Source organism: Macadamia integrifolia, chromosome 12 (assembly GCF_013358625.1).
Source record: "Macadamia integrifolia cultivar HAES 741 chromosome 12, SCU_Mint_v3, whole genome shotgun sequence".
In the NCBI taxonomy this organism is placed as follows: domain Eukaryota; kingdom Viridiplantae; phylum Streptophyta; class Magnoliopsida; order Proteales; family Proteaceae; genus Macadamia; species Macadamia integrifolia.
In genome coordinates, this window is record NC_056568.1 from 2,142,852 (window position 1) to 2,168,296 (window position 25,445).

The 25,445-nt window shown below is 39.5% G+C and overlaps 1 protein-coding gene across 1 annotated transcript; it reads right to left on the reverse strand.

The window, feature by feature from the left end:
• Positions 1–132: 132 nt before the first annotated feature.
• LOC122058260 lies at positions 133–22,839 on the reverse strand. The gene is made up of 5 exons (XM_042620868.1): positions 22,610–22,839; positions 21,422–21,648; positions 18,639–18,719; positions 2,974–3,324; positions 133–815 (listed from the first exon to the last, which is right to left on the reverse strand). The coding sequence occupies exons 1-5, from the start codon at positions 22,794–22,796 to the stop codon at positions 795–797; spliced, it is 867 nt and encodes a 288-aa protein (XP_042476802.1). The 5' UTR covers positions 22,797–22,839; the 3' UTR covers positions 133–794.
• Between the last annotated feature and the right edge of the window lie 2,606 nt (positions 22,840–25,445).

Here is a 25,445-nt window from a genome sequence, read left to right on the forward strand (position 1 = left end):
TGATGGTGTGCGGTATTAGGATTGGGGATTTTTCTTTTTGTATTTTTAACTTGTAAAACACTGGTTAGATGCACATAAAAACTTCCATTAGTGTTGGGGCAAACAGGTCTAAGAAACAAGACAAATATTACAAAAAAAAAAAGCATGATTCATTGTAAATTCAAAAGGTTTAAATAATTACAAGACATGAGACCCAACCAATTGCTTCACGATCATTATTGACTATTGAGATAATCCCACACTTCAAGCCACCCCACTTCAAGCCAATTGATTTTAAGATGGAAACTTTACCATGGTATTAGAACAAATACGTTGGGCCTCCCCCGATGATAGGCTCCTTATTCGACCCACGAAAACAGAGCCATAAGAGGCTTACATGTAAGGGGGAGTATTGAGATAGTCCCACATCGACTATAATTAACTCAACTATCTTGTATAAGAGCCACTAGAGGCCACCCCACTTCAAGCCAATTGGTTTTAAGAGGAAAGCTTTAACATTGACATATCTTCGCAAGAAAGCTAACAATTTGGTTGGACAATTCTTGAGGGTGGTAGCAATTCACAACAACCTTGATGCACAGTTTGACTTGACCACTCCAGTAAATCTACATGTCTTATAGAGTTAGTTTTATTCAGTGAAAGAATACGGAAGCCCATCCAGAAAATCATTTCCCTCACATGATGTGATCCAAAAATCATGCAAATGAGAAATTTATAACATTGATCCATCCTTTCTATACATTTTTTTCTGGACTCCTTTCTGCTCAAACGTATGGCCAGGAGAGCTAAATATATCAAGAGGCAGAACTTGGAGCCTGCAATTTCAATATAAAAGGTGATAAATACAAAAATATACAAGAACTCATCCATTAGTTCAAGACAAAATAAAAAAGGGATAAATACATTTATAAATGAACTATATACTTGGTTAAGTAAGCAGACTGAAAACTGTAATTTCAATATTAAAATAATTACAATATTTACGGATACTGCATCATACAAAACCAACAGCTATTATAGTAGTTACAGATGAAGACATGGGCAGGCTTGGTTTCACAAGGTTGTTCTCAAGAACTGTACAACAAAATAGAGAACGGCCAGGAAAAGTGCAATCTGATATGCATCCCTTCGGAAGCTGTCATCCCTTTGGAAGAACTGAATCAAACAACAAACAGATTATGCACCGGTTCAAGATATATTCAGAGATATATCATAAACAAAACAACTCCTGTATGTTTAGAATCCTTTTATGTGTTCCACACGGTTAGAAAAATGTAATAAAACTCTATATTTCAGAAGGGGGTGAGTGTTCTCTGTGGTGCCGTGTGGCCCATGTGCCCAAACACGGGGGTGCAAAATGACCACCATGTCCCTCCTGGCCGATGCTCGTGCGAGCTCTTATTGGCTGGCACGTTGTTGCGGGGGCCTCATGCCCCCACAGAACTTTCTTCCACTTCAGAATGTCTAACTGCATTTCCTTTATCTGTTTTTACTCTATTCTTTTCTTGTTGCTTGCTCATCATCTTTTTTTCCTTTCTGGTAAGCTCTAACTTGATTTTATTTTCTAAATCCTAGTTCTACTTTTGCATTTTCTGCTTCTAAACCCTAATCTTTCTGAACAGGAAACCACCCTCATTCCCACACCTCTCCTCAACATGGTTCTAAAACTTGGATATGATCAGTCAGTATCGGCCGGATCGGAACAGTATCAGCCTTGACTGATCCCGATACACATGTATGGTCCAAAGGTAAAATCCTAATAACAACTGACTTAAATGTGTCAGGAGTGCTATGTGACAAAAGAATACTTAATAAACTCAAGGAAAATTCTACAGGACAGTTATACGACCAGCTATGACATATGGAGTGGAGTGTTGGCTAGTTAAGAAGAGTGATTTGAGTAAACTAAGTGTAGCGAAGATGAGGATGTTGAGAGGGTTGTGTGGCAAGACGTGGAGAAATAGAGTAAGAAATGGTTGTATTAAAAAGGAGTTGAGGGTTGCACCAATCCAGGACAAGCTCCACGAGAGTAGGTTAAGGTGGTACAACCATGTGCAACGGAGACCTATAGATGCCCCAATAAGGAAGAGTGATCAAATTCATTTGGAAGGAACCAGAAGAGATAGGAGTAGGCCTAAAATAACTATTGACAAAGTGGTGAGAAAAGATATGCATATGGTGGGGCTTGATTCTAGTATGACCATGGACAGAGTGTTGTGGAGGATAAGGACCCGAGGAGCTGACCCCATGTAGGGGATGTTCCTGTGATGCGTCTTTGACTATTGCTATATTTTCTTCTCTTATCTCCCTTTTACTTCTTTCGCTGCTTCTTTATTTTTCATTTTCCATATTGGATCCATGCAGCCGACCCCATTTAATTGGGATAAGGTTATATTTGTTGTTGTTGTTATATAAGTTAATCTTTTTATGGACACAAATTTGGGACCAAAAAAGGAAGGGGTTGTCTTTGCAAAGAAGGGATATAATAAAAAAAAATACCTTGCAATTTTAGGAATTTCCAAAAATTTCTGATCTATGGATGTTAACATACATGAAGTTCTATCCACACACACACACACAAAAGCACATGAATACTCAAAAGTGTGCTCCAAATCTAGTCAAAGTAAAGATAATGCTTGAATAGTTTGATAATTCATACCCAATTTACTTGACTAAGACTAAAAGAACAGGAGCAGTTTTGTGTTTTTTTTTTTTTTTTTTTTTTTTTTTTTCTTTTAATGTATCTGAATTTTTAAGATTTTGTTAGCGAACATATGCTTGATGAAGGATTCAGCTATAAATACATTTAACCGAGAAACATGGGCTTTGACTATCAAAACTAGAGATATTCCATATCTAATGCAAAAATTTAATGGCACGTTCAACTTCTGAAAAGGAAAAGAACTGAGAACAGAACCGTTGCATTAATATGCCAAAAAGACGTGATAAGCAACAAATTTAATTAGAACTTACCTTTGTTGGATCACCAGAAGGATCTGGATATATCTCTAAGTTCTCTTTTTCTGTCGAGAGACGCTTTGTCAACTCCTTAACAACCTCAGCTGTATCTTTTCCAACTTCAGTTGCAGCAAAAAGTCGACGAGACATCCAGAAAAATGCCTGAGCAAAGGCAGATGACGAAGACAAATCCCAGAACTCCTCATGCTCAATCACTTGACCACTTATCTGGTTTAGAGTAAACTGAGAAGTCACCCTGACTATCAAGTCTCCACATATACTAGCAGGAAAAAACTTGGGCTTCCCTTTGATTGTCCACTTGATACTTAGCACACTCGTTGACAACATTACCATTTCTTGTACAGTCTGTTAAAAAATAAATAAAAACATTGCATTAGCAATATGAGAATTGTAACTAATTGAAATGATTGCTGTAAGTCTCAAGTCATTAACGGACAAAAAAAAAAGTACCAAGAAAAAAATGAAATTAGTTAGCAAAATGTAATAAAACTACAGACCTGCTTCTGAATCAAGATCTTGGTGGTGCAAGGTTGTTCTGTATTAAATAATTCAAATTACCAATCAAATAACTCTAGCTCTTAAGTTTAAATGGATAAAGGCAGAAAAGTATTCAAAATGCACAATACGGAATTGGAAAATAAAGTCTCTTGAATAGAGAAGGTCTTCTATCTTGGCTTCCTAAATCAACCAATTACCTCTATTCAAACTAATCGTCCTTGAAGAGATATTTGCATCCATATTTAATCCACACACAAAATCAAACAACCAAGCTCTGATACAACTTGTTGGGAAAAGGATCGAAACATTCCCACCTATGTGAGTCAAGGATACAACAGCTCACGAAATCATGTACCGCTCACAAATGTCTATGCAACACTAGAAGCAATAAAAATGAAAACAAGCAAATACATACCAACACAACACCAGTTTTAACGTGCAAAACCCTTCAATGTGAGGGGTTAAAACCACAGGGCAATTCCGAGAGGAATATACTAAAACCAAAAGAGGATTGCAATGTATCGCTTCTCAATTATGCCTAAAACTTGAGATTTACAAAAAGAATGAGAAAAGAACAATAACTTTTTGAAGAGATACAAGGCTACCTCACAAGCATCAATAAGATGACACAACTTGACCTCTTGAAGCCCTAAATATATCTCCCAAATAGCATAGAGAACCAACCGAAAACACAAGCACTAGTTTTGGTTACCAACTTGATTAAGAGTGTGAGAGATAGCACAAAACGTCCTCAAGAATGGCCCAAATGTGAGGTAGAACCTCTTGCAGAAATTCAAAATCTTACTTTGTATTCTCCTCCAAGAGCTTCAAAATCTTTGTATTCTCTAACACGCTTGTCTCTTCCTCTCCCCAAAACCTGTCTCTTCTTCTTATCTTTTGTTGAGACTGACGCTAATCCCAATAAGGGATTAGCGCTAATCCTTGAGCCCGATAGGGGCATTTTGGTCCTATCGGGTTCATCTTTGTGGTTTTAGGGTTGCCTCCTTATGTGAGGGGCTGTATTGTATTTGGGGATATTCTTTTTATGCTATATATATCATAATGACCTACGATCAGACCTATTCTGGACTGATCGCAGGCTGCTCTCACTTTGGGACTGCTATCGATCTCTTCTTTCTTCTCTTCTCTTCTTTTTCTCTTTTCTGGTTTCTGGTTTCTGGTTTCTGGTTTTGGTTACAAGGTTTTAATATTGAAACATGGTATCAGAGCAGATCTAAATCAAATCGATTGGCTAAGCAAAAACCATCGCTGCTGATTTCGACCTAGCGTATTCCTCTCTGGTGTGCAGCCACCTTTTTGCTGCATCTACTACCTGGTTTTGACCTAGTTATCATGATATAAATACAACTAGGTCTCTTCACTATTACTACTTGCCTTGGATGTGTACTGGTTGAGGTCGAGACTTCTCCCTCCCTGTTTTTATGGGTGCTGCCCCTGTTTCTGCAGTGCGTACTGCTGCTGCCCCTGTTTGTGGGCTTATTTGCTGTTGATAATGAAGTTGCTGCTGTCCGCTGTTTTGCCTCCCTATGCTGCTAGTGTTTTGAAGTTACTTGTGCTCATTCTCAGGAAGAATCGACCCCAAACAGCAGCGTCATTCCTTTAAAAAAAAAAAAAAAAAAAAAAATCGGTTTTGTGCTGTGTTAGTACTGCGCTGGCTGCTGGTTTTCAGATCTGAAGATCTTCAGGCTGAGACCAAAGACATGACTACTCCTACTACTACTACCCCTACTAGTGCCTCTTCTAACTCGGACAACATTAATATCCAGATTACCTCCGTCAAGCTCAAGGGTAACTCCAACTACCTCTTTTGGGCTCAATCAGTGAAGGTGTACCTGCTGGCCAAGGGAAAACTCAAGCATATCACTTCTGATACACCTTTATCTTCAGATACTGGTTATGATGACTGGCTGAAGGAGAATGCTCTTATTTTAATTTAGTTATGGAAAAGTATGGAACCTGATGTGGCTGCCAATGTCATGTTTCATTCTACTGCAAAAGGAGTATGGGATGATTTGCAAGAAACATACTCTCAGGAAAAGAACATGACAAGAATTTATGATATCTATGAAAAGTCATTTCAGTTTCGCCAGTCTGACAAATCTCTTTCAGAGTATTACAGTACATTCAGGGGAATGGTGGAAGAACTCAATGTTTTCCAGCCCTTGACTGATATTGACAAGCTGAAGGCTCAGCGTAATGAATTTTGTCTCCAAGTTCTTAGCTGGTCTGAATAATGATCTGAAGGCAGTGAAGGGTCACTTACTTGCGGGTGACACGGTTCCTACTTTGAATGATGCTTATTCTTGATTGCAGCGCATCACCTCCTCCACCAAACCTGATCAGTCTTCCAAAGACAACTCTGCTTTTGTTACTAACTGTGGCCGTGGTAGCCGTTGTGGGGGAGGACGTGGCTCTGCTAGTCGAGGTCCTACTGGACAGCCATCTGATCATGCTGCTCGGCAGTGCACATACTGTGGGAAGCCTAGCCATACGATTGAGACTTGCCGGGCAAAGCATGACAAGCCAGAATGGGCAACCCAATTGGCCAATCATGTAGTGTCGGATGATGGAACTGACACAGTGTCTCCGGTTGCTACTAAGCCTACACCTTCTTCAGAAGATTCCTCTACTAGTCTGCACGATGACATCAATCAGTTGCTCTGGCGCTTGCACACTCTTGAGGCATCCTCTAATACATCCAATGGTGCGTCTACATCTGCTGCTACCCTAGCCCACACAGGTACCTTAGCCCTTCTTACTACTACATCTACCCCCTGGATCATTGATTCAGGTGCTTCTGCCCATATGACCGGCAAGTCATCACTTTTTAAGAACTTTTCTACTAGTTCCAGTTCGAATTCTGTGATCCTTGCTAATGGTGCTTCAACACCGGTTATAGGTCATGGTTCTATTTCACCTACCCCATCCATAAACCTATCCTCTGTCTTACATGTTCCTCAATTTCCATTAAGTCTTCTCTCGGTGAGTCAATTAACTAATTCGTTAAATTGTTCAGTAGCATTCTTTCCTTCTTACTGTGTCTTTGGACCTTTACATGAGGAAGACGATTGGTGGAGGGCGTGAAAAGAATGGATTATATTACCTCAACAACGGCTGTCCTACCTCTTCTGCTGCTGCTAAGGCTATTGGGGACGTTACTCCCTTCCAATGGCATTGTCGTTTAGGTCATTTGTCGCTTTCTAGGTTACAACTTTTATTTCCTAGTTTTGAATCCGCTCCTAGGTTAGAGTGTGAGGCTTGTGAGTTGGGGAAACATCACCATGTGCCATTCCCATCTCGCTCTGTGTCTTGTAATCCATCTTTATTTTCTTTACTCCACTCTAATGTATGGGGTCCTTGCAGAGTCAGTAATAGATTTGGGTTTCGGTATTTTGTAACATTTGTGGATGATCATTCTCGCCTTACATGGCTTTACATGTTAAAGGACAGGTTTGAATATTTACATGTATTCAAAAAATTCCATAATGAAATAAAGACTTAGTTTGGCATTCCTATTAAAATCTTTCGTTCTGATAATGCTTTAGAATATGCTCAACTAATATTTCTGATTTTTGTGATACTTATGGGATGATCCACCAAACTAGTTGTGCCTATACTCCACAGCAAAATGAAGTAGCAAAGCACAAGAATCGGCACTTCCTTGAGGTTCCCCGAGCTATGATGTTGCATATGCATGTTCCTAAGCATTTTTGGTGTGATGGAGTCTTAACTGCATGTCATTTGATTAACCGCATGCCATTATCTGTTTTATTCGATAAATTTCCCTTCTCTGTTATGTATCCTAATTTACCTAGTTTTCCTGTTCCTCCTCGGGTTTTTGGGTGTGTGTTTTGTTCATAATTTGCATATGCAAGTTGATAAGTTGTCTCCTAGATCTACTAAATGTATTTTTTTGGGTTATTCTCGTACTCAGAAAGGGTATAAGTGTTATGACCCTACTACTCACAGGAACTTTGTCAGTGCCAACGTGACCTTCTTTGAAGGTACATCATTCTACCCTCCTCCTGTGCCCTTGTCTAGTGTAGAGTGGTCTGCTCCATCTCCTCCACCCATACCCTCACCTATACCCTTCCATGATGCTCCTAGTGCCAATGACTCCCCTCCTCTATAGGTTTATCAGCGCAGGAAGAAGCTTGGACAGCCAAGTGGCGAGGTAATTACTTCAGATGCTTCCCTCCTTCCACTACCACATTCCTCTGGTGAAGCTCCTCTTCCTCCTCTGTCTGATGACTTACTAATTGCACACAGGAAAGGTACACGTTCTTGCACTCAAAAATCTATGGTTGTGTACCCTCTTGATAACTTTGTCTTTATCTCATCTTTCCTCTCCTATACATGGTCTTGCCCTATCTCTTTCCACTAACCCTATTCCCCGTATGCATAATGAGGCCCTATGTATCTCTGGATGGAAGGCTGCCATGGATGTAGAAATAGATGCTCTCTTGAGTCGGGGTACTTGGAGTCTGGTAGATTTACCTCCTAGTAAGGATCTGGTGAAGTGTCGCTGGGTGTACACTGTTAAGTATCATTCTGATGGCTCTATTGAGCGGTTGAAGGCCCGTCTGGTTGCTAAGGAGTATACTCAGACCTATAGTGTTGATTACTTTGAGACCTTCTCCCTAGTTGCTAGATTGAATTCTGTTCATCTTTTTATTTCTCTTGCTGTCAACTTTGATTAGCCTTTGTTTCAGTTAGACATCAAGAATGCCTTCTTGTATGGTGATCTACAGGAAGAGGTATATATGGAGCAACCTCCTGGGTGTGTTGCTCAGGGGGAGAGTACAAGTCATGTGTATCGCTGACACAAGGCTATCTATGGGCTTAAACAGTCTCCTCGGGCATGGTTTGACAAGTTCAGTGCTACCATAGTTAGTTGTGGTTTTTCTCAGTGTTATTCTGATCATTCTGTGTTTGTTCGTCGCAGAGGTGATAAGCTGGTTGTTTTGGTAGTATATGTTGATGACATTATTCTGACCGGTAATGATGAGGCAGGAATTTCTGAAGTAAAAGATCATCTCTAACACCATTTTCAAACAAAGGATCTAGGCCAACTTCATTATTTCCTTGGGATTGAGGTAATCCGCTGCAAGAAAGGGATCAGTCTGTCTCAAAGGAAGTATGTGGTGGATCTTCTATCTGATACTGAGATGCTTGCATCCAGACCTGTTGATATTCCTATGGACCCTCACCAAAAGTTTGGTGTGGATGATGGTGAACTCCTCCAGGATGTGCATCAGTATAGGAGCTTGATTGGCAAGTTGATTTACCTCACTATGACTCATCCTGACATTTCTTATGCCGTTGGAGTTGTTAGTCAGTTCATGCAATCTCCTCATAAAGCATATTGGGATGTTGCTGTTCGTGTTCTTCGTTATCTAAAAGGTGCCCTGGGAAAAGGGTTGATTGATCGTCCTAATCGGCATATGGAACTAGTGGGATATTCTGATGCTGATTGGGCTGGCTCTGTTAGTGATCGGAGATCTACTACTGGATACTGCACATTTGTTGGAGGTAATCTTATTACATGGCACAGTAAGAAGCAGACTACTATTGCCCGGTCCAGTGCAGAAGCAGAGTACAGAGCTATGGCTCATACCACTGTTGAGTTGATGTGGCTACGGTCGTTACTCTTGGAGCTGGGATTTCCAATCACCAAGCCAATGAAAATGTATTGTTACAACCAAGCTGCGGTTTACATTGCTAGTAATCCGGTCTTCCATGAGAGGACCAAACACATAGAAGTGGATTGCCATTTTGTTCGTGATGCTGTTTTGAAGAAGCTGATTGAGACTCTGTTTGTTCCTTCATTGGATCAGTTAGCTATTGTTTGCCCCTAGTTTTCGCAATGGTTGTACCAAGCTGAGCATGGGTGATGTGTATGCTCCAGCTTGAGGGGGAGTGTTGAGACTGACGCGCACTAATCCTTGAGGCCGATAGGGGCATTTTGGTCCTATCAGGTTCATCTTTGTGGTTTTAGGGTTGCCTCCTTATGTGAGGGGCTGTATTGTAATTGGGGATATTCTTTTTATGATATATATATATATATCATAATGACCTACGATCAGACCTATTCTGGACTGATCGCAGGCTGCTCTCACTTTGGGACTGCTATCGATCTCTTCTTTCTTCTCTTCTCTGCTCTTCTCTTCTTCTTCTCTTCTCTTCTTTTTCTCTTTTCTGGTTTCTAGTTTTGGCTACAAGGTTTTAATATTGCAACATCTTTGAAGAGTCTACTTCACTTTTTCCAAGTGACTCTTTGTATTACTACAAAACCCACTAAACAAAAGTGCGTGCTAACTTATTGGCACTCGTCTCCATATGGGGCTGGAATGCACATGTCCCAAAACCCAATAACATATGTTAAGGTTTTCGGTAGAAAATCGCAGTTTATGCAGACAAAATTCAGCCAATGCCGAAGACTTTGAATTTGAAATTTAAATGAGGTGAAGAAAGCATTGAGAGGCCAAATTTCTCAAATTTAAGCTTGTTTAACCCTGCTTCCAACCAGATCTGACTGTACCAGAGAAGAATTTGGGATGGACACCAAATAAAGAAGGCCAAATGAAAGTCTTGGAAACTAAATCAATTTCCAGTCTCATTTCTCTCTCTCTCTCTCTCTCTCTTTCTCTCTCTCTGCCACTTAGGAGATCAATACTAGTTTTTAGTACCGGGAATCTAATTCTATATTTGAGCACTAATATCAGATTGAATAGGTAAAATGCCAACATGCATTTTCACATCAAATGCACATGCTGAAATTATCAGGTACATACAGATTGGTTGACACTTTTATTGAAATATATATATAACAGGATCGATCTACACCAAAATCCAGTGAAATAGGGTTCTCCTGGTTCTGTATGGTGAGAAGAACGAGATAGGTGCAATACCGTACTCCGATCTGGCAAGGAAACGAGAACTAGGATGGGTGTGATACTGTACCTAGAACTAATTTGTGCAAAATTAAAGTAAACAAATAAAGCAAGACCAAGAACTCAAAAAAAAGTTGCTTAACCAGATCTATATTTCAGAATCAAGAGGCACTACTGTAGGCTTTGATCTGAAGATAGAACTAGAAGCAAGCTATGCAAGATGTAGATGCAAGAAAATAATGATGCAAAAATAAATTTGAAAATAAACTTTGATATTATTTGGAGGTCTTTGGGTTACAGGCTTGGGTTTGAGGATTTGAGAAGAAGCAGGGTGGTTGGTCTTTGATGGACCTTTGAGGGCTATTGATGCTAACCTTTGAGGGCGAACAGACTTGTAGGGGACGATTGGAGCTTTAGTTGGAGTTTGTTGAAGACTGGCGAAGCCTTAGAGAAGTCAGGCGGAGCTTTGATCTTGAAAGCCTTGAAGAACTTGAGAGGGGTGATCTTCCTTTGGGGAGCTCTCTCTAATTCTAGAAATTTGGGAGTAGAATTACAAGTGATTGGTGAGGAGGGGAAGTGTCTATTTTATAGATCAAGAGAGCACATTTACATTTCATTTGAATTTGTGACACATTTGGGTTTCATTTGTCACTGTACAAAATTACAGTGAAATTTTTCTACTGTGCACTTGAATTTTCATTTGGTACTATTTGAAAGCACTGTTGGCACCGAAAGTTGGAGTTGATCTTGATCTTTGATTTGGAATCTTCAACGATCGCACCATGGCATTCCACGTGTCAGAGACACTGTTTTCCGCATTGGTCTGATCAAGAGGGGTATACCATATTTAACTGAGCCTAGTATTGGCCTGACTGTCCTTTAACCTGGGACAGTAACAGTACCACCTTTCCTCATAAAGGTAATCCGTGGTTATTTGACTAGGTGAGTTAGCGACATCACCAGTCGGCCAATTTAATACCGTCTTGGCAGACGTTTAAGGACCAAATCAACGATTGGTCGAAGATTTTGACTTTAAGGTGGCCCGGCGTGATTTACGAGAGGTCACTGTTTTGAATTTGCTTGAAGACGACGCCTTGGAACTAGAAGGCTCAACATCTGGATCATCATCAGAGGGGTTTTGGGCCATTTGTTCATGATGGCAATGAGCCAACATAGATCATTTGATGGAGCTTAGGCTATAGGAACCATCGTTGGAATCATCTTCTAAGTCGGAGCCAAGTTCGGCGAGACGTGCCAGAAGGGCTTCTTTTTCGCTTTTGATACTTGATTTGGATGAGGCCGAAAGAACCGAAATCGGTTTGAGACCCATAAGGCTTTGAATGATAGTCGACTTTTCGCACCTGGAGACATCACAATTGTCCCACCATTTGACGTGGTAAACACGTAAGAGGACGGGGGCGATCCAGTCCTGGGTTTGGAAGTCATTGATCTCATAGTCCCAAAAAAGGATCCATGCCAAGCGGCAATGGAGGAAGAACCGAAGGAGATCAGACTGGTGCGGTTGTTGTTGGGTATGTTTGCAGAATATTTGGAAGGATGCTTGTACTTGTTGTGGAAGGATATCGACCATAGGGCCATATTGATCCCACCAACGAGGAAACCAGAGGGGTCTTTTATGATTATTGAATTTGTAATCAAAACAAAAGAACCAGGAATGCCTGTTGTTCTTGTTTTGGAATGAGAATGCTTTGTACCATGCCTCCTGATAGTCATAGTAATGATACCCGGAAGGGGTATAGGTATTGGAAAAGTTTTTGCTGGTGAGGGGATGATTGTTCCAATCTTTGAGGCTAAGGATTTTGCAAATGGTTACAGTTGTATGTGTAACCAGGGACAGGTCATTTTTATCAAAGTTGAGTTTGAGCCTAACAGAGTCAGTGTCGACAAGAATGTATTCATAGTATTCTTGTGTTTTTGCTGCAGTAGGGGAATAATAGTGCCATTTGTGAAAGAAGATTCGTTGGGCCATGTTTGAAGGAGAGTCAATATAATTTTTAAGAACGTCTTCAATAGTGAAGAGATCTTCTTTGAGAGGTTTTTCATAGTATTGGCTTTTGACTTTGGATCCTTGGGCTGTTTGGAGAGGTTTGGCCTGGGTCGTTTGGAGGCTAGAGCTAGCTTTGTTTGTGGTTTGAAGGGGGTCAGGGGCTGAGGAAAGGACCACGGCATGAGAATAAGGACGGTTTGAGGAGGCCAATTGGGGTTGGCTACGTGTAACAATTTGGTTTGAGGGAGCGGCAGTGGTGCCGTAACTGGATTTGGAGCAGACTAGAGAGTTTAAAGAGGTAGACTCCTTAGGGGGAGCCATCTTGAGAAGGTTAATTTGAGGAGTCTGGCCCTGTAGGATTTCACGAATAAGGAAGTCAGGGACAGAATTGGATTCTCCTTTAATATATTCAATTTGAAATTCAAAAATTGAGAGTAAAGCTTGCCATCGGGCAAAAATTTGTTTTGAAGCTAAATTTGAGACATCATTTTATAAAACAAATTTAGCAGCGCTGCAATCAACACGAACTAAAAATGGTTTGTTTAATAATACATTTTGAAATTTTTGGATACAGAGAACTATGGCTAAAACTTCCTTTTTAATGGTGCTGTAATTCTTTTGAGATGGGTTCTAGGTACCAGAAGTAAACTAAACAAGCTGTTCTTTATTAGTATTTGGGAGTTTTTGTTTGAGAATTCCGCCATATCCAACATCAGAGGCGTCAGTTTCGACAATTTTGAGTGCCTCAGAATTAGGGATAAAAAGGCAAGGAATTTCTTTAACCAATTTTTTGATTGTTTAAACAGCATTAGTCTGGGTAGAAGACCAAGGTGCCGGATTCTTTCTGAGCCTGAGATATAATGGCTTAGCAATTTTACTAATTTGGGGAAGGAAGTCTCGAACGTAATTTAAACTTCCTAGAAACCTTTGTCATTGGGTTTTGTCTAATATTTGGTCCGGAAATTTATCACCAAAAGATATAGCTCGATCGATAGGGGTTAAGGTACCCTTTTCGATCAAATGTCCGAGAAAGCGGACATTGGTGAGGAAGAATTCCATTTTTCTTTTTGAAAGGACGAGGCCGTTTGATTTTATAATTTGGTAAAAAGTTCGAAGGTGTTTGAAATGCTGCTCAATTGAATCCGAAAAAACTAGAACATCATCAATATAGATAATTGTAAATTTTCCGTAAGAATTAAAGATATCATTCATAATTTTTTAGAATTCACTGGGAGCATTTTTTAAGCCGAATGGCATGACATTCTATTCATAGAGGCCAAAGGGGGTTGTGAAGGCAGTTTTGTAACGGTAATTTTCTTGAAGCTGGATCTGCCAGAACCCAGATTTCATATCAAATTTTGAAAATATTTTTGTTTGATAAATTCTTTGTAAAAGATCTTTTTGATTGGGAATTGGATAACGAACCCATTGGAGGGCGTCGTTAAGGGGTTTGTAATTAACGACTAGTCTTGGGGTTCCTCTTTTAATCTCAGAGGCTTTGTTAACATAGAAGGCCAAACAGCTCCAGGGAGAGGTGCTAGGCCTAATAAGTTTTTTAGCAAGAAGATCGTTAATTTCTTGTTTACAAGTTTCAAGAAGGGTTTGATTCATTTGAGCAGGCCATGCCTTGGTGGGGATTTGAAGGTCAGAGAAATCTTTGGCATATGGGAGGGAAACCATATGTTTCTTTCGATGCCAAAAGGCATCAGGAACATCAGAGCAAAGGTCATGCTCAAATTTGGAACGAAGTTGGTTAATCTGTTGGATAGTTTTGGGATGGTTAATTTGCTCTATAATTCTTAGATGGAGAAGCTCAGTTTTAAGAAAATTTAGTTGCTTAGTTTTATTGGTACTTTGATTGATAGACGTTTGAGCTTGTAGGAAGGGAAAAATGACTTTTTGACTATGAAACTTGGTAGTTATATTGTCTTGAGTAATTTTAAAAGGTTTGAGTTTTTCAAGAAAGGGTTAACCGAGGATAATAGTTTGATCAAGGTCTTTGGCTAGAAGAAAGGTTTGGGGGAGGCAAAGACCATTTTTGCAAACATGGGTATTCGATAGTTTGTATTGGATATTCAATCCAGACCCATTGGCGGTAGCCAGTCGTTGGGTTGTGCGTTCATAATACTTGGTCGGAATGACACCTTCATTGATACAGTTCAGTTAGGCACCTGAATCAACAAGGGCTATGGTAGATAATTTGAAAGAGGCAATGATCACAAGAGTTATGTGGATATACCAATTTTGAGAGGAAATGGTATTAACAAATCCAGTATTTGACTCGGGGTTTGAGAATGGATTTACGAATGGTTCGTTTGAGTCAGATTCATTGTTTGTTAAAGGATTCTGTTGATTTTGTGACGAGATAGGAGAGAGTTTTTGTTTGATAGTTTTAATTTCATACTGCAATGTTGCAGTAGTAGTTTCAAGAATTTTGATCCTTGCAGAGCGGTCAGGGGTTGAAAGAGTTTGGAATTTGTCAAACTTTTGCATTATTTTTTGTAGGTTATAAAGTTGGGGAGTGTTTTGAGAAGCAACATTTTGCTTGAGTTGTTCTAAGCAAGCTCTTTTTTGTTCTGGATCAGCTAAATTATCTATATATTTAAAAATATTTGTTTGGGAAGATGCTCGTAATATACGAATAGATTTAGGAGCACAATCTTCACAACTTAAACCAATAATGCAAGAGTCACAAGCACAGGCTTGGAAGTTGTCATTATCAGTAGAGCTGGAAACGGAATGCTCAGAACCATGGACTTGATTTAGTTTGTATCCATGTTCATTAGAGGATGAAGAAGAGGTTTCTTGAAGAAGAGCAAGAATTTGAGATTTGTCTTGTTCAAAAATTTGCAAAGAATTAATTCTTTTTGAAACATGACAATATTTGGCGATATGGCCAGGTTTGCCACATCTAAAACAACCTTGGGAAGTTTGGTCTGGTTTGGAATTTTTAGGTGTCTTGAAAGGCTTCTTATACCTAGTATGTTATGATTTAGAAGGGGACTTTTGGTAAAACTCAGGAGTAGTAAATGGTTTACGTGAGGCATGTCTTTTAGATTTGTAAAAGTCTTTGTAGAATTTACGAGAGGATTTGTGTTTATGTTTTGTTCGAGGTTTAAGAGGGGCAAAGCCAAATTGTTTACAAAATCCTCCTAATTCTTTCTTGTAAAATTTATTTTCTTTATTAATCTATTTTCTTAACCTAATATCAGTACAGAGGGCTAAGCCTTCTTCATGTATTAGATTAATAATTTGGCCGTAAGTCATTTGATCATAAGGGATAATCCCATCATTTTCTTTACGAAGACGTTTGATTTTCTCATAAAATAAAGTTGGGAGACCTGTAAGAATTTTTTTTTTCCAACAGGGAAGGTTTGCGTCGGGTCTGGTTAAAACTTTGGTCAGGAAGGTATCTTTGTACCATTTGAAGTCGTGTAATTTTTTACACCTAAGGTTTGATAATTGTTCGGCTGTTCGATCTTTGAGATGAGAAGGATTACCTAAAAAGTAATTTGCTATGCTGAAAATAAGGGTATTAACAGCATCCTCTATAGGCATTCCTTCAACATCAAGGACGGGAGTACCCTCAGGGGTAGTTTGGACTGCCATTAAAATTTTAGTTTTTTGGACGTCAGTCAGGACATAATCCCACCAACCTTTTAGCTGGCCGGTAAAGCCAGAAATAAGCAAGGTAGCTACAGCACTATCAGTCGTATTCTTGATGCAATGTGCGTTGCTAACCATGGTCATTTCTTGCAATTTGTTCATGAGATTATGTTCAGCAAACCATCTATGTTCCATTCATAGATGATTCCACTTTGGTACGATGCTTGAGGAGCAGTTCCTCTAGCTTCAATTTGAAGGTCAGGAAAAGCCGAATGTTAGGTTGAGCTTTGGCCAAATTGGTTAACTTGGGGGATCTCCGAGTCAGAGCTAGATGAGTAACTCGAAGAATATTTTGAAAGAGTGGCCACCCGACGGTTAGCAGACTCAACAGTTGATTGATTTGGCATTAGTGTGTCAGGAGCTTCTAGAGTTGTGAGACGATGATTAATTTGATCAAGTAAAAATGATTTGTTTAGTTCTCGTTGTTGTGTTTGTGGAATGTTGTATGGTTTGAAAAGGGGGGTACTAGGAGGAATAGTGGCCTCAACTAAGGATGAAGAGGCCAAAGGTTTTGGTTGGACAAGGCACTCAACTCAGGAAAGTTGATCACCTATAGTTTGAAGACTTAAATTTGTAAAATTTAGTTGTTCAATTTGTTTTCTATTTGGGTCATCTTGTTCAGCTACTTTGAATGGGGAAGCAATTAAATTTTTATTTTTGAAGGTATATTTGATGCTTTCTTCTGGGGGATGGATAGTAGTGGTCGTTAGGCCGGCGCTAAGGGTCCATGATCTGTGGGTAGCATTTTGGGTAGAGATTTGGTTATGCCAGGGGTAATCTATGTTGTTATCCTGGGCGTAAATGTCAAAATAGGTAAAAAAGAAAACATTTGTTTGAAAATTTGTCATAAAATCATACCAATTTGTTCTAATTTGGGCTTGTTGTTCAAAATTAAAGGTTTTGAAGAACCAATCACGTTTTTGTTTGTTTTTTATTGATTCAAAATCTGTTCGAAGTAATTTTTTGTCAATTTGATATTGATCCTCAGTTTGAAGCATATAGACACCAGGGTCACGTTGGGGCGGAGCCACTTCTGACTGGGTCGGGGATTGAGGATGATTTTGGTTAGATTGGGTTGACTCAGGAACAGAGGATGAAGTCTCATAGGTTCCATGAACAACATGTTGGCCGGAATTTAATTCAGAAAGATTTGAAATTGGAGGAGTTCTGAGAGGACTCCAAAGGAAAGAATTGGAGGAGGTCGAAGCATCAGAGCACGATCTCCGAGAACTTTGATAGACAGAAGGGGGCATTTGTCGGCTAAACCGAAGGGTAACTAGTCCATCTATGTCTTGGGAAATAGATTGGATGTTGGTATTTGAAATTTGAGGTGGAATAGCAGTCGTTTGCAGCAGCCACTCAGCAGGGAAAGAGATGTCTTTCCATTGGACCAATTTTGGATAAACAATTTGACCTTGGATATAGTCAGTCTCAAGGTAAAGGGTCGAGCCTTTAGGAGAGCTTTTGAGGGCTCGGGGTTTGACGGTTTTCATGGCTTTATATTTGATACGGTGAATGATAGAAATGGGAACAGACCCATGCATCATCTTGTATCCGTGGGTTTTGAGATTAATTTTAAGGGAATGAAGGATGTTTGGGTCTTCTATGGCTATAGACATGTTTGGATAAACATTGAAATGGACAGGTCCATAACAGAGGCTAGTCTCAATGGCTCGTAAGAGGGAATCATTGAACTCAAGGAATCTTTGATCACGAAGGGCTAACAAGAGGATGTGTTTAGGCCTTCGCGGTGGAGAGGTTTAATGGTCACCTGGACAAGGCCAGCATGGACATAATTGAATTTTTGTTTATGGTAGAGGTCTTGTAGGGATCTTGGTTCAAAAAGGGTGATTTCTTTTGTTTCAGGAGTGAAATTTATAGTATGTTCAACAGTTTTGATAGTTTCAAAATGGGTATGCCAATCATTTTGGTAAACTTCTCTTTGTGAGATTTTTGGAACGGACCAATTTTGAAGTCTTTTGTCAAGGTCAGTTATTTGTTCATCGTAATTGAGCCCATTAGTACTTGTGCTCGCCTCACCTACCGATCTCATCGACATGGAGTGGGATAGACAACTTATGGTTTGAGATCTCTTAAACTAGGGGTAACCTCCTAGATCTGGTCATATGAGGGGGTATTTCCAACAAGTTGGGCACAAACGTGGTCTTACACTCTTCTGCCACTCCTCCCAACAGTCCAAAGGCTTATACACCCATACAAAACAAGAAGTAAAACGATTACACAGAAGAAAAGAATTCTGCAAAACAAAAACCGAATTCACCACCACCGTGGCTCTGTTATATATATATATATATATATATAACATTGATCCAGAAAATAATTTCAACATGTAATTTGTTATCAAACATCTCAGTTAGTTAAAACATGGCTCCAGCCAAGTGTTAAAATTAGTAACCTAGCAAGCCCTTTAGCTCTCGAGTGATAAGTCGGTTTGGCCTTTAAGTTTCATGATGTTAAGCAATCTCTAGCCCATAAGGATCACAGTTCCAATATTAAACCTATTTCATATTCAGAAACATAAATAAATAAAAGCACATAACATCAGCTCTTACCACAGAGGGCTTATCTAATGCACCAGTTACCCACAAGGGTCTCTTGTATTTCTCTCGACCAGTAAAACTTCTGACGGGATCCTGAACTTGAAATACCAAGTTTGAGTTAGTCAATTATTAGAGGTAAGGCAGCAAAGATAGTACAAGTAATTGTCTATCAGCTACTATGAGAAGTAACAAACAATTTTGAGTTCTCATTCAACCCTGGTATGACCCGGTCCATGCGGTTGTGCAGCCATTATGGGCCCACGGGACTAGTCAGGCCGAATGCCTGGATACCCGCCGTTAGCCCCCTCCCCAAAAAAAAAATTGATTTCAGTTTTGAATTAGTAAATCATTTTTCTTGTTGCACTTGCTAAAGTTTATAGTTGGAAGTTATTGTCTATAGTCTATGAACTATTCTCTTCATGTGGTCTACTGGAAGGTATTTATGGTCTATAGTATTTTCTTATAAAGAAGTCATGTGCTAGTGGTGTCCTTATTGTATGCTTTAACTGCCCAATTTTATCAATAAATAAATATTGTGCTGACATTAAGGTGATTTTGATTTCCAACTGTAAGCCTTCTTCTCCTTAGTCAATCTCTCTCTCGGTTATTTTCTTCTTTTCTTCTTTCTTTCTTTCTTTCTTTCTTTCTTTCTTTCTCTTATCTCTTCTTCTTCTTCATTGATTCTGGTTGTTTTATCTAATTTTGTCACATCGTCTCAGAGCTATGAAGAAGAAGAAGAAGATAATAAAAAATGGAAGAAAGAACGCTACCCGCTAGTGTGTGTGTGTGTCTGCACCTAGACCACAGCGGGTGCAAGAACACCATGCTGCCCTGCGCTGAATATGCTCCCACGTGCCCTCCCATTAGCCAGCGTGCTGGCGTGTATCTGCACTAGCGAGGTAGCATTCTATTGCCCTGAAAATTTATACCCTAGTTATTCCAATATGAAAAAGAACCAGGGTTTCTACTGTTTTGATGGTGCCTTCCTGTTCTGCTGTGATATATAAGTTGCTGTCTTTTGAAAAATTTGTCGCTTTTACCTACAAATGAAGTGTTCTTGTTGGATATATCTCCTCACACTGATATGAAAATTTCTTTTGATATGATGTTTCCTGTGCACGGAGTTTCGATTTCTGCTCTTAATTTGGATTTTGTTACCTTTTTGGCATTATATTGAACCTTACACACTTGCGGCATCTCTTTGGGGGGTTTTTCTGGTAATGTTATCTCTGGTTTCAGTCATTGTTTTGATACAATAAGCTGGTGGAGATTATGTTGACTTTGTGATTAAGGGTAATATACTTACCTTTTGTCTAATATTGTATTTGTTCTTTTTACCTGTTGCCTCCCTAGGGAGGTGTATGTCATTCTGTATGTTATATTAGTGAAGCAATATAGGTGGAAGAGTAGCCATTCTTCTCCTTCCATCCTCTACTCTAATCTCCCCTTCTTCTCTAGTTCTCTCTTACTTTCTTGTTCTCTCCCAATCTCTACATTCTAACTGATTAACCCCCTGCAGCACCCTCTTTTGACCGTTATACTACGCACTTGCGGTACCCTTGTTATGGGGTTATTTTCTACTATTCTTACCTCTTGGAAACAGCCTCTACTGGGAAGCAGGAGGTAAGGCTGCGTACGTTTTCCCCTCCCAGACCCTGCAGTAGCAGGAGCCTTGTGCACTAGGACACTCTTTTCTTACTTACCTCTTATGGAACCCTGTTTTGGGGTCTTATTTATCCTCTCTTTATGGGCAGTACATTAGTCAAGGTACATTTCTCACAACTCTCCTAGTTTGCTGCTTTTAGCGCTGGGAAATTCCTGCTGCTGTTATACATTGTGGTACCTCTATTTTGGGGCCTTTTTGCTGCACCTGAATATTGGATGGTGTTTTTAATCCAACTGTTGAATCATCAAGAAATTTACTTTTATATATAAGAAATTGGTCAGTATCAGTGCTTTGGATTGGCTGATACTGTTTTTCTGCCCAATCGCTAAGGTTGGTTAGTTTTTTTTTTTTTTTTTTTTTTTTTTTTTAATGACGGTTATGAATTATTCAAAATATAAAAGAGAAGGGAATCAGTGAGTGAACTTTATGTTCTGTACTTGTTGACATTAGCTGCAATTTTACTACTGGGTGGAACTCGGCATCTGAAACATATGCAGGAAAAGTGTCAGGCTTTCAGCCTAACATAGCCCAGGCCAAAGAACTGGGGAAGTTCAGAATAGATGCAGAGGCCCTGTAGCTGCAATGTCAAGTAGGCATAAGCTTGCAACCAGTGTCACAATTCTTCAACATAACTTCCAAACTTCAACAGATAGTTCTTTGCACCATAAAAGAGAGAAAATAAACTCCTAGGAATTCGTTGATAGTTGGATTAGACTTGTAGACCAGGTTGGCTGCTACGATTTAAGATTTTTCTAAATGCTCATTTCCTATTCCTTAGATGTCGCATGGTTGAAACCCTTAGATATATATATGATTATCTTCTTGTATTTGAAAGATGGAGGAAGGGTATTCATGTTAGTGTTAGTTAAGTGCTTATGGCCTCTGTTTTATTGTTAAATGTGTAATTCCCAATGCACGTCTGTGGTTCCTCACCAACAGGGCAGAACCTTCCCAACACCCCCTTCCTCTGTGGATGTGGTTATGTATATTTGGTGATGCATGTCGTTATCGTCAGTTAAAAGAGTACAATTTTTCAAGAATGTCACTCTTTTGACATAGCAAGTTACAATCTTCAGGTAAAATAACTGAAATATCTAGTCATGTGAATGAACAAAAGGAAAGGGAGTACCTTGTACTTGACAGAGATTGAGAATGTTCCCAGAGCACGATTGCCTTCTCGTAGCTCCAGAATATCGCATGCTAATTGCCTTGCTGTGGCTTCGATAGAGGGGCTACTAATGCACTCAAAATCATTGCAGAGCTCACCAAAGCTCATTCCATCAACAAGCTCGTCAACCTCAGATCTTTCAACTGTAAGATCCGGAGACACTTCAATCCTGTTAGAATCATTTGTAACTGCAAAACAAATGGAGTACTTGAATACTTGATTCTAATGAATGCAAGTTGAGAATACAATTAAATATAGTCTACAAAATAAACAGCTGTTTCTTTTGAATGTTGCAACTGAACTCTCTTAAACAGCTACATGACATCAGTAGTGTGAGGAAATAATTAATTCCGCAGTTGTTAATTCACTTACGCAAAGCAAGTCCAACTTTGTTATAGTTATAGTTCCTCTGAATAGAAGATATTTTCACTTCTTTCACCTTTCTATTCTTGAGAAAGTAAAACCTAAAGGGAAGGTGGGGTTTGGATTAACTATATAGTGCCAATCAAAGGAGATAATCGAATAAGCATTGAACGATACTCTAGTGCTGGACATTTTTTGTGATCCTCATTTACGTATTTACTTCTCACAATCACCATCCACCAAATCCCTTCCATCTAGATAGGATCTGAATCCAAACAAGGATATATTTTAACTCAGATACAATAAACAGTTATATCAATAACGAATTCCATAACAAAACAAGAGTATTGATGTTTGATGGCAAGTGAAGCTATACAAGAATCAATTCAGTGAACCCTACTTAAGAATCTTCACAATAGAATTCATTCAAATGACCCACTAGATGAAAATCTCTTCCCCAAATTCATTGAACCACTTAACAAGTTCTAATTTCTATCAATCATCAAACTGATGCAGGTGCGGTCAATTAGAATTGTGAGGAGAAATCCAAAATAGATTCTACAGAGTTCCTATTTCTTCTTTCTTGCTAACGAGGGACCCCTCGAACCTACTCCAGTTACGCGCAGACACACCTAACCCATGTAACAGACCAGTCATGGGGAGATTCGAGCTGTAGACCTATGCTAACACATAGCGCATTTAGACCAGCGGAGCTACACCCGAGGTGTCTACAGGTTTCCCATTAACTTAATGCAGAGCAGATGGAGAAGAAGAAGGATAACTTACCCCGTAGTGAGAAAGGGTGGTGGAGAAAGTGAGAAGTGGGGGTGAGGGGATAGCTGTAGGAGATGGGCAGTCGCTGTAGGGTTCTGCTCAACATTCTCCTCTGGGCCCTGTGGCAGCATAGAGCAGAGGCTGTGGCTGTGGCTGTGGCTGTGGAAGAAGAACAAGTGGAACAAGTGAGAGCAGCCATTGCTGGATGACTCTTCGCAGCCCATTCTACCCATATGGATAAAGTCGCAACGTCTCCTTACTGAAGAGGGTCTCATGTGGGGCCCGCTGACACTTGCCGACGCTCTGTCCATTGGCTGATATCCGAGGTTTGTTGTAATGCTGCAATGCGGAAGAGAACGTCAGCCACTCGCCAGGCCAGGCGTTTCAGGGAAACCGGCCCAAGTGTGAACCGAGCTCTTCAAGTCATAGGACTCAATAGTGAATTGGAATTCCCCACCCATTGATACGGTTTTGATTTTTCCTTTGGATGCATACGGCAAGAATCGAAGGTAATTAGATCCTCTGCTGGATGTACATTTATGGGTTCAACTCTTGTCCCACTTTCTACCATTAAAAAGAGACATGTGTTGGATCCTCACATATTGTCGGTGAACATACGTGCAAATGATCCATTCTCAAATTGAAGTGCTCAAAGTGCACACCCTTTATCGGTACTATTTTAGCTATATTATGCAGGGTAAACCTTTTTGTGGTCGGTACAACCATGAAATCTTTCATGCACTAACCACCCGATAAGCAACATAGAATGTTGATTAGAGAATCTAACCGTTGAATAGAGGGTTTTGTTTCCTCGTTGAGATTTGGTATTGAAATATTTTTATAATTTAAATTATTGCTTAAGTAATCATTGAATGTGCGTTGTGAATGGAGTCATAGCAGTCAATTCTAAGGATCATATCCGCATCTTACAAACACTAATAGAAAGCGGCCGTTCATGTCAAGCTCCAGAGGAGTTGTTGATTCCGTTGATTAAAGATTCAAAATATTATTTTATTTCATCAAAGTGTTTGTTGGAGAGGTTTGTCTCTTCCTAATAGGCATCTAAGTGACCAATGGGTGTGATTGCTACAAAATATGTCTGAATGGTCAACAAACATCTCTTATGGAAGAGACATGGCTTTTGGGAACACACATTAGAGGTGTCCCTATTTCACCTATATAAAGAGAGACAATCCCTACTTCATATAGATTTTTTGTTTTCTCCATTATTATTTGTTTTTGTTCATTTGAACTGTTAGCCTAGCCTTACTCTCCCAAAGGATCAGAGCCTGTGTACAATAAAACAAAGATCAGTAGTTGTTTTATCTTGGTGGTACAATGCAGGACTCTCTAATTGTACTACTATAGGGGGCACTTTAGACCTTAAGGAGAGTATTCATTTCTGATACGACTCAATATGTTTGGTTCATTGGCTTCAACAATCGGTGGCGATCTTCTTCAACAGTTTATCTTGCTTCAATCACAGGATGCATCTCAGTAATATAAGTCTTGTAATTCTCAACATCAGATACTTATTTCTAACAGTCTTAAGGTCTGAAAATTAGAATCTGATTTGAGTTATTAGGCATGACTGGTTTGAGTTACAAAGCATGATCTAAAACTTTTTGCTATAAGACTAAGACTGAATGTTTCTGGATTACTTACAACTCTATTTACCAATTGAACAAACCGCATAGAGTTTATCCCACACAATGGTAAGAGAATCTCTCTCTTACATACCGGGAACTTTCTTGAACTTTGATTTGCCCTTTTTATTGAATAGAGAAGGATTTCAGCGTCCTTGCTACATGGGGAAGAAATCTGTAGATGCAGGTTGGGGTACACGGTAAAACTGCATACCGATAATATGAAGTCTTTACAAGACTAGCGATGAAGTTTAATAGGATAAGACAAATGTAGTTCAAGAACTTTTTCCATCTTACATTGTTATATTCTCCATTTCTCATCTATTTCTCATCCTTACATGCTTTTGATACAATCCCCCAAGAAATCCTTGGTTTGAATCATCTTCGACCACTTATCTTTCCTGTTTGGTCGTAGTGACACGGAAAAGGAAGATCTATGTAAGGTGAGAGAGAAGATATTAAGAGATAAAATAGGTAACAATATTTATTTTCAAGGAATAACTAACCTCCAATAAAGACAAGTGTCTTTGATTAAGATAAAACTTGCTTCCGTTACTTTACTCTCATTAACACTTAAATACCCACGATTAGGAACTAAGATAATCACTCCTAAAGAACAGGTAAACAACAACACCGTTGAATAGGTAAATCCAATTCAATGGTAACATAACTAAGACTCCTCCTTGACTCAATGACTCCAACTCATTATTTAGACTCCCACTTACTAATATTTAATTTAACTTAACTAACCCAACTTGGACACGTGGGCATCATCTCACGTTCCATATCACTCTCCCACCCTAAAAACACTTTTGTCCTCGAGAGAAAATTTTGGGTAACGCAACTCCGTTTGTTTGAGATGTTCCCATGTGGCCTCAGCTGGTGATAATCCTCTCCAATGAATCAGGGCCTCTACATGCCCCTTTCTTATACGACGATCGAGCATCGCCTAAGGCTCTAGCATAATAGTGTCATCTTGGGAGAGAGTTGGAAGTGAAGGCTGCACCTCGATTTTTCTCCCAATTTCTTCTTTAAAAAGAAACATGAAAACAGGGTGGATACGGGACCCACTTGGCAACTCTAGCTTGTATGCAACTGGCCCAACATGTTGCATGATTTTGAATGGTCCATGGAAACAGGGAGCAAGCTTGTGATCCCTCCCCAAGGATAATGATGTTTGGCGGTAGGGTTGAAGCCTCAAA

What these genes read in the sequence shown, in the direction of transcription:
- LOC122058260 (XM_042620868.1), bottom strand. Translation starts at nt 22,796, where the DNA reads ATGGCTGCTCTCACTTGTTCCACTTGTTCTTCTTCCACAGCCACAGCC. An exon ending in CCACCCTTTCTCACTACGGG is followed by an intron (nt 21,649 to 22,609) that starts GTAAGTTATCCT and finishes TTTGTTTTGCAG; the next exon opens with TTACAAATGATTCTAACAGG. An exon ending in CATTAGATAAGCCCTCTGTG is followed by an intron (nt 3,325 to 18,638) that starts GTAAGAGCTGAT and finishes ATTTTTTAACAG; the next exon opens with ACTGTACAAGAAATGGTAAT.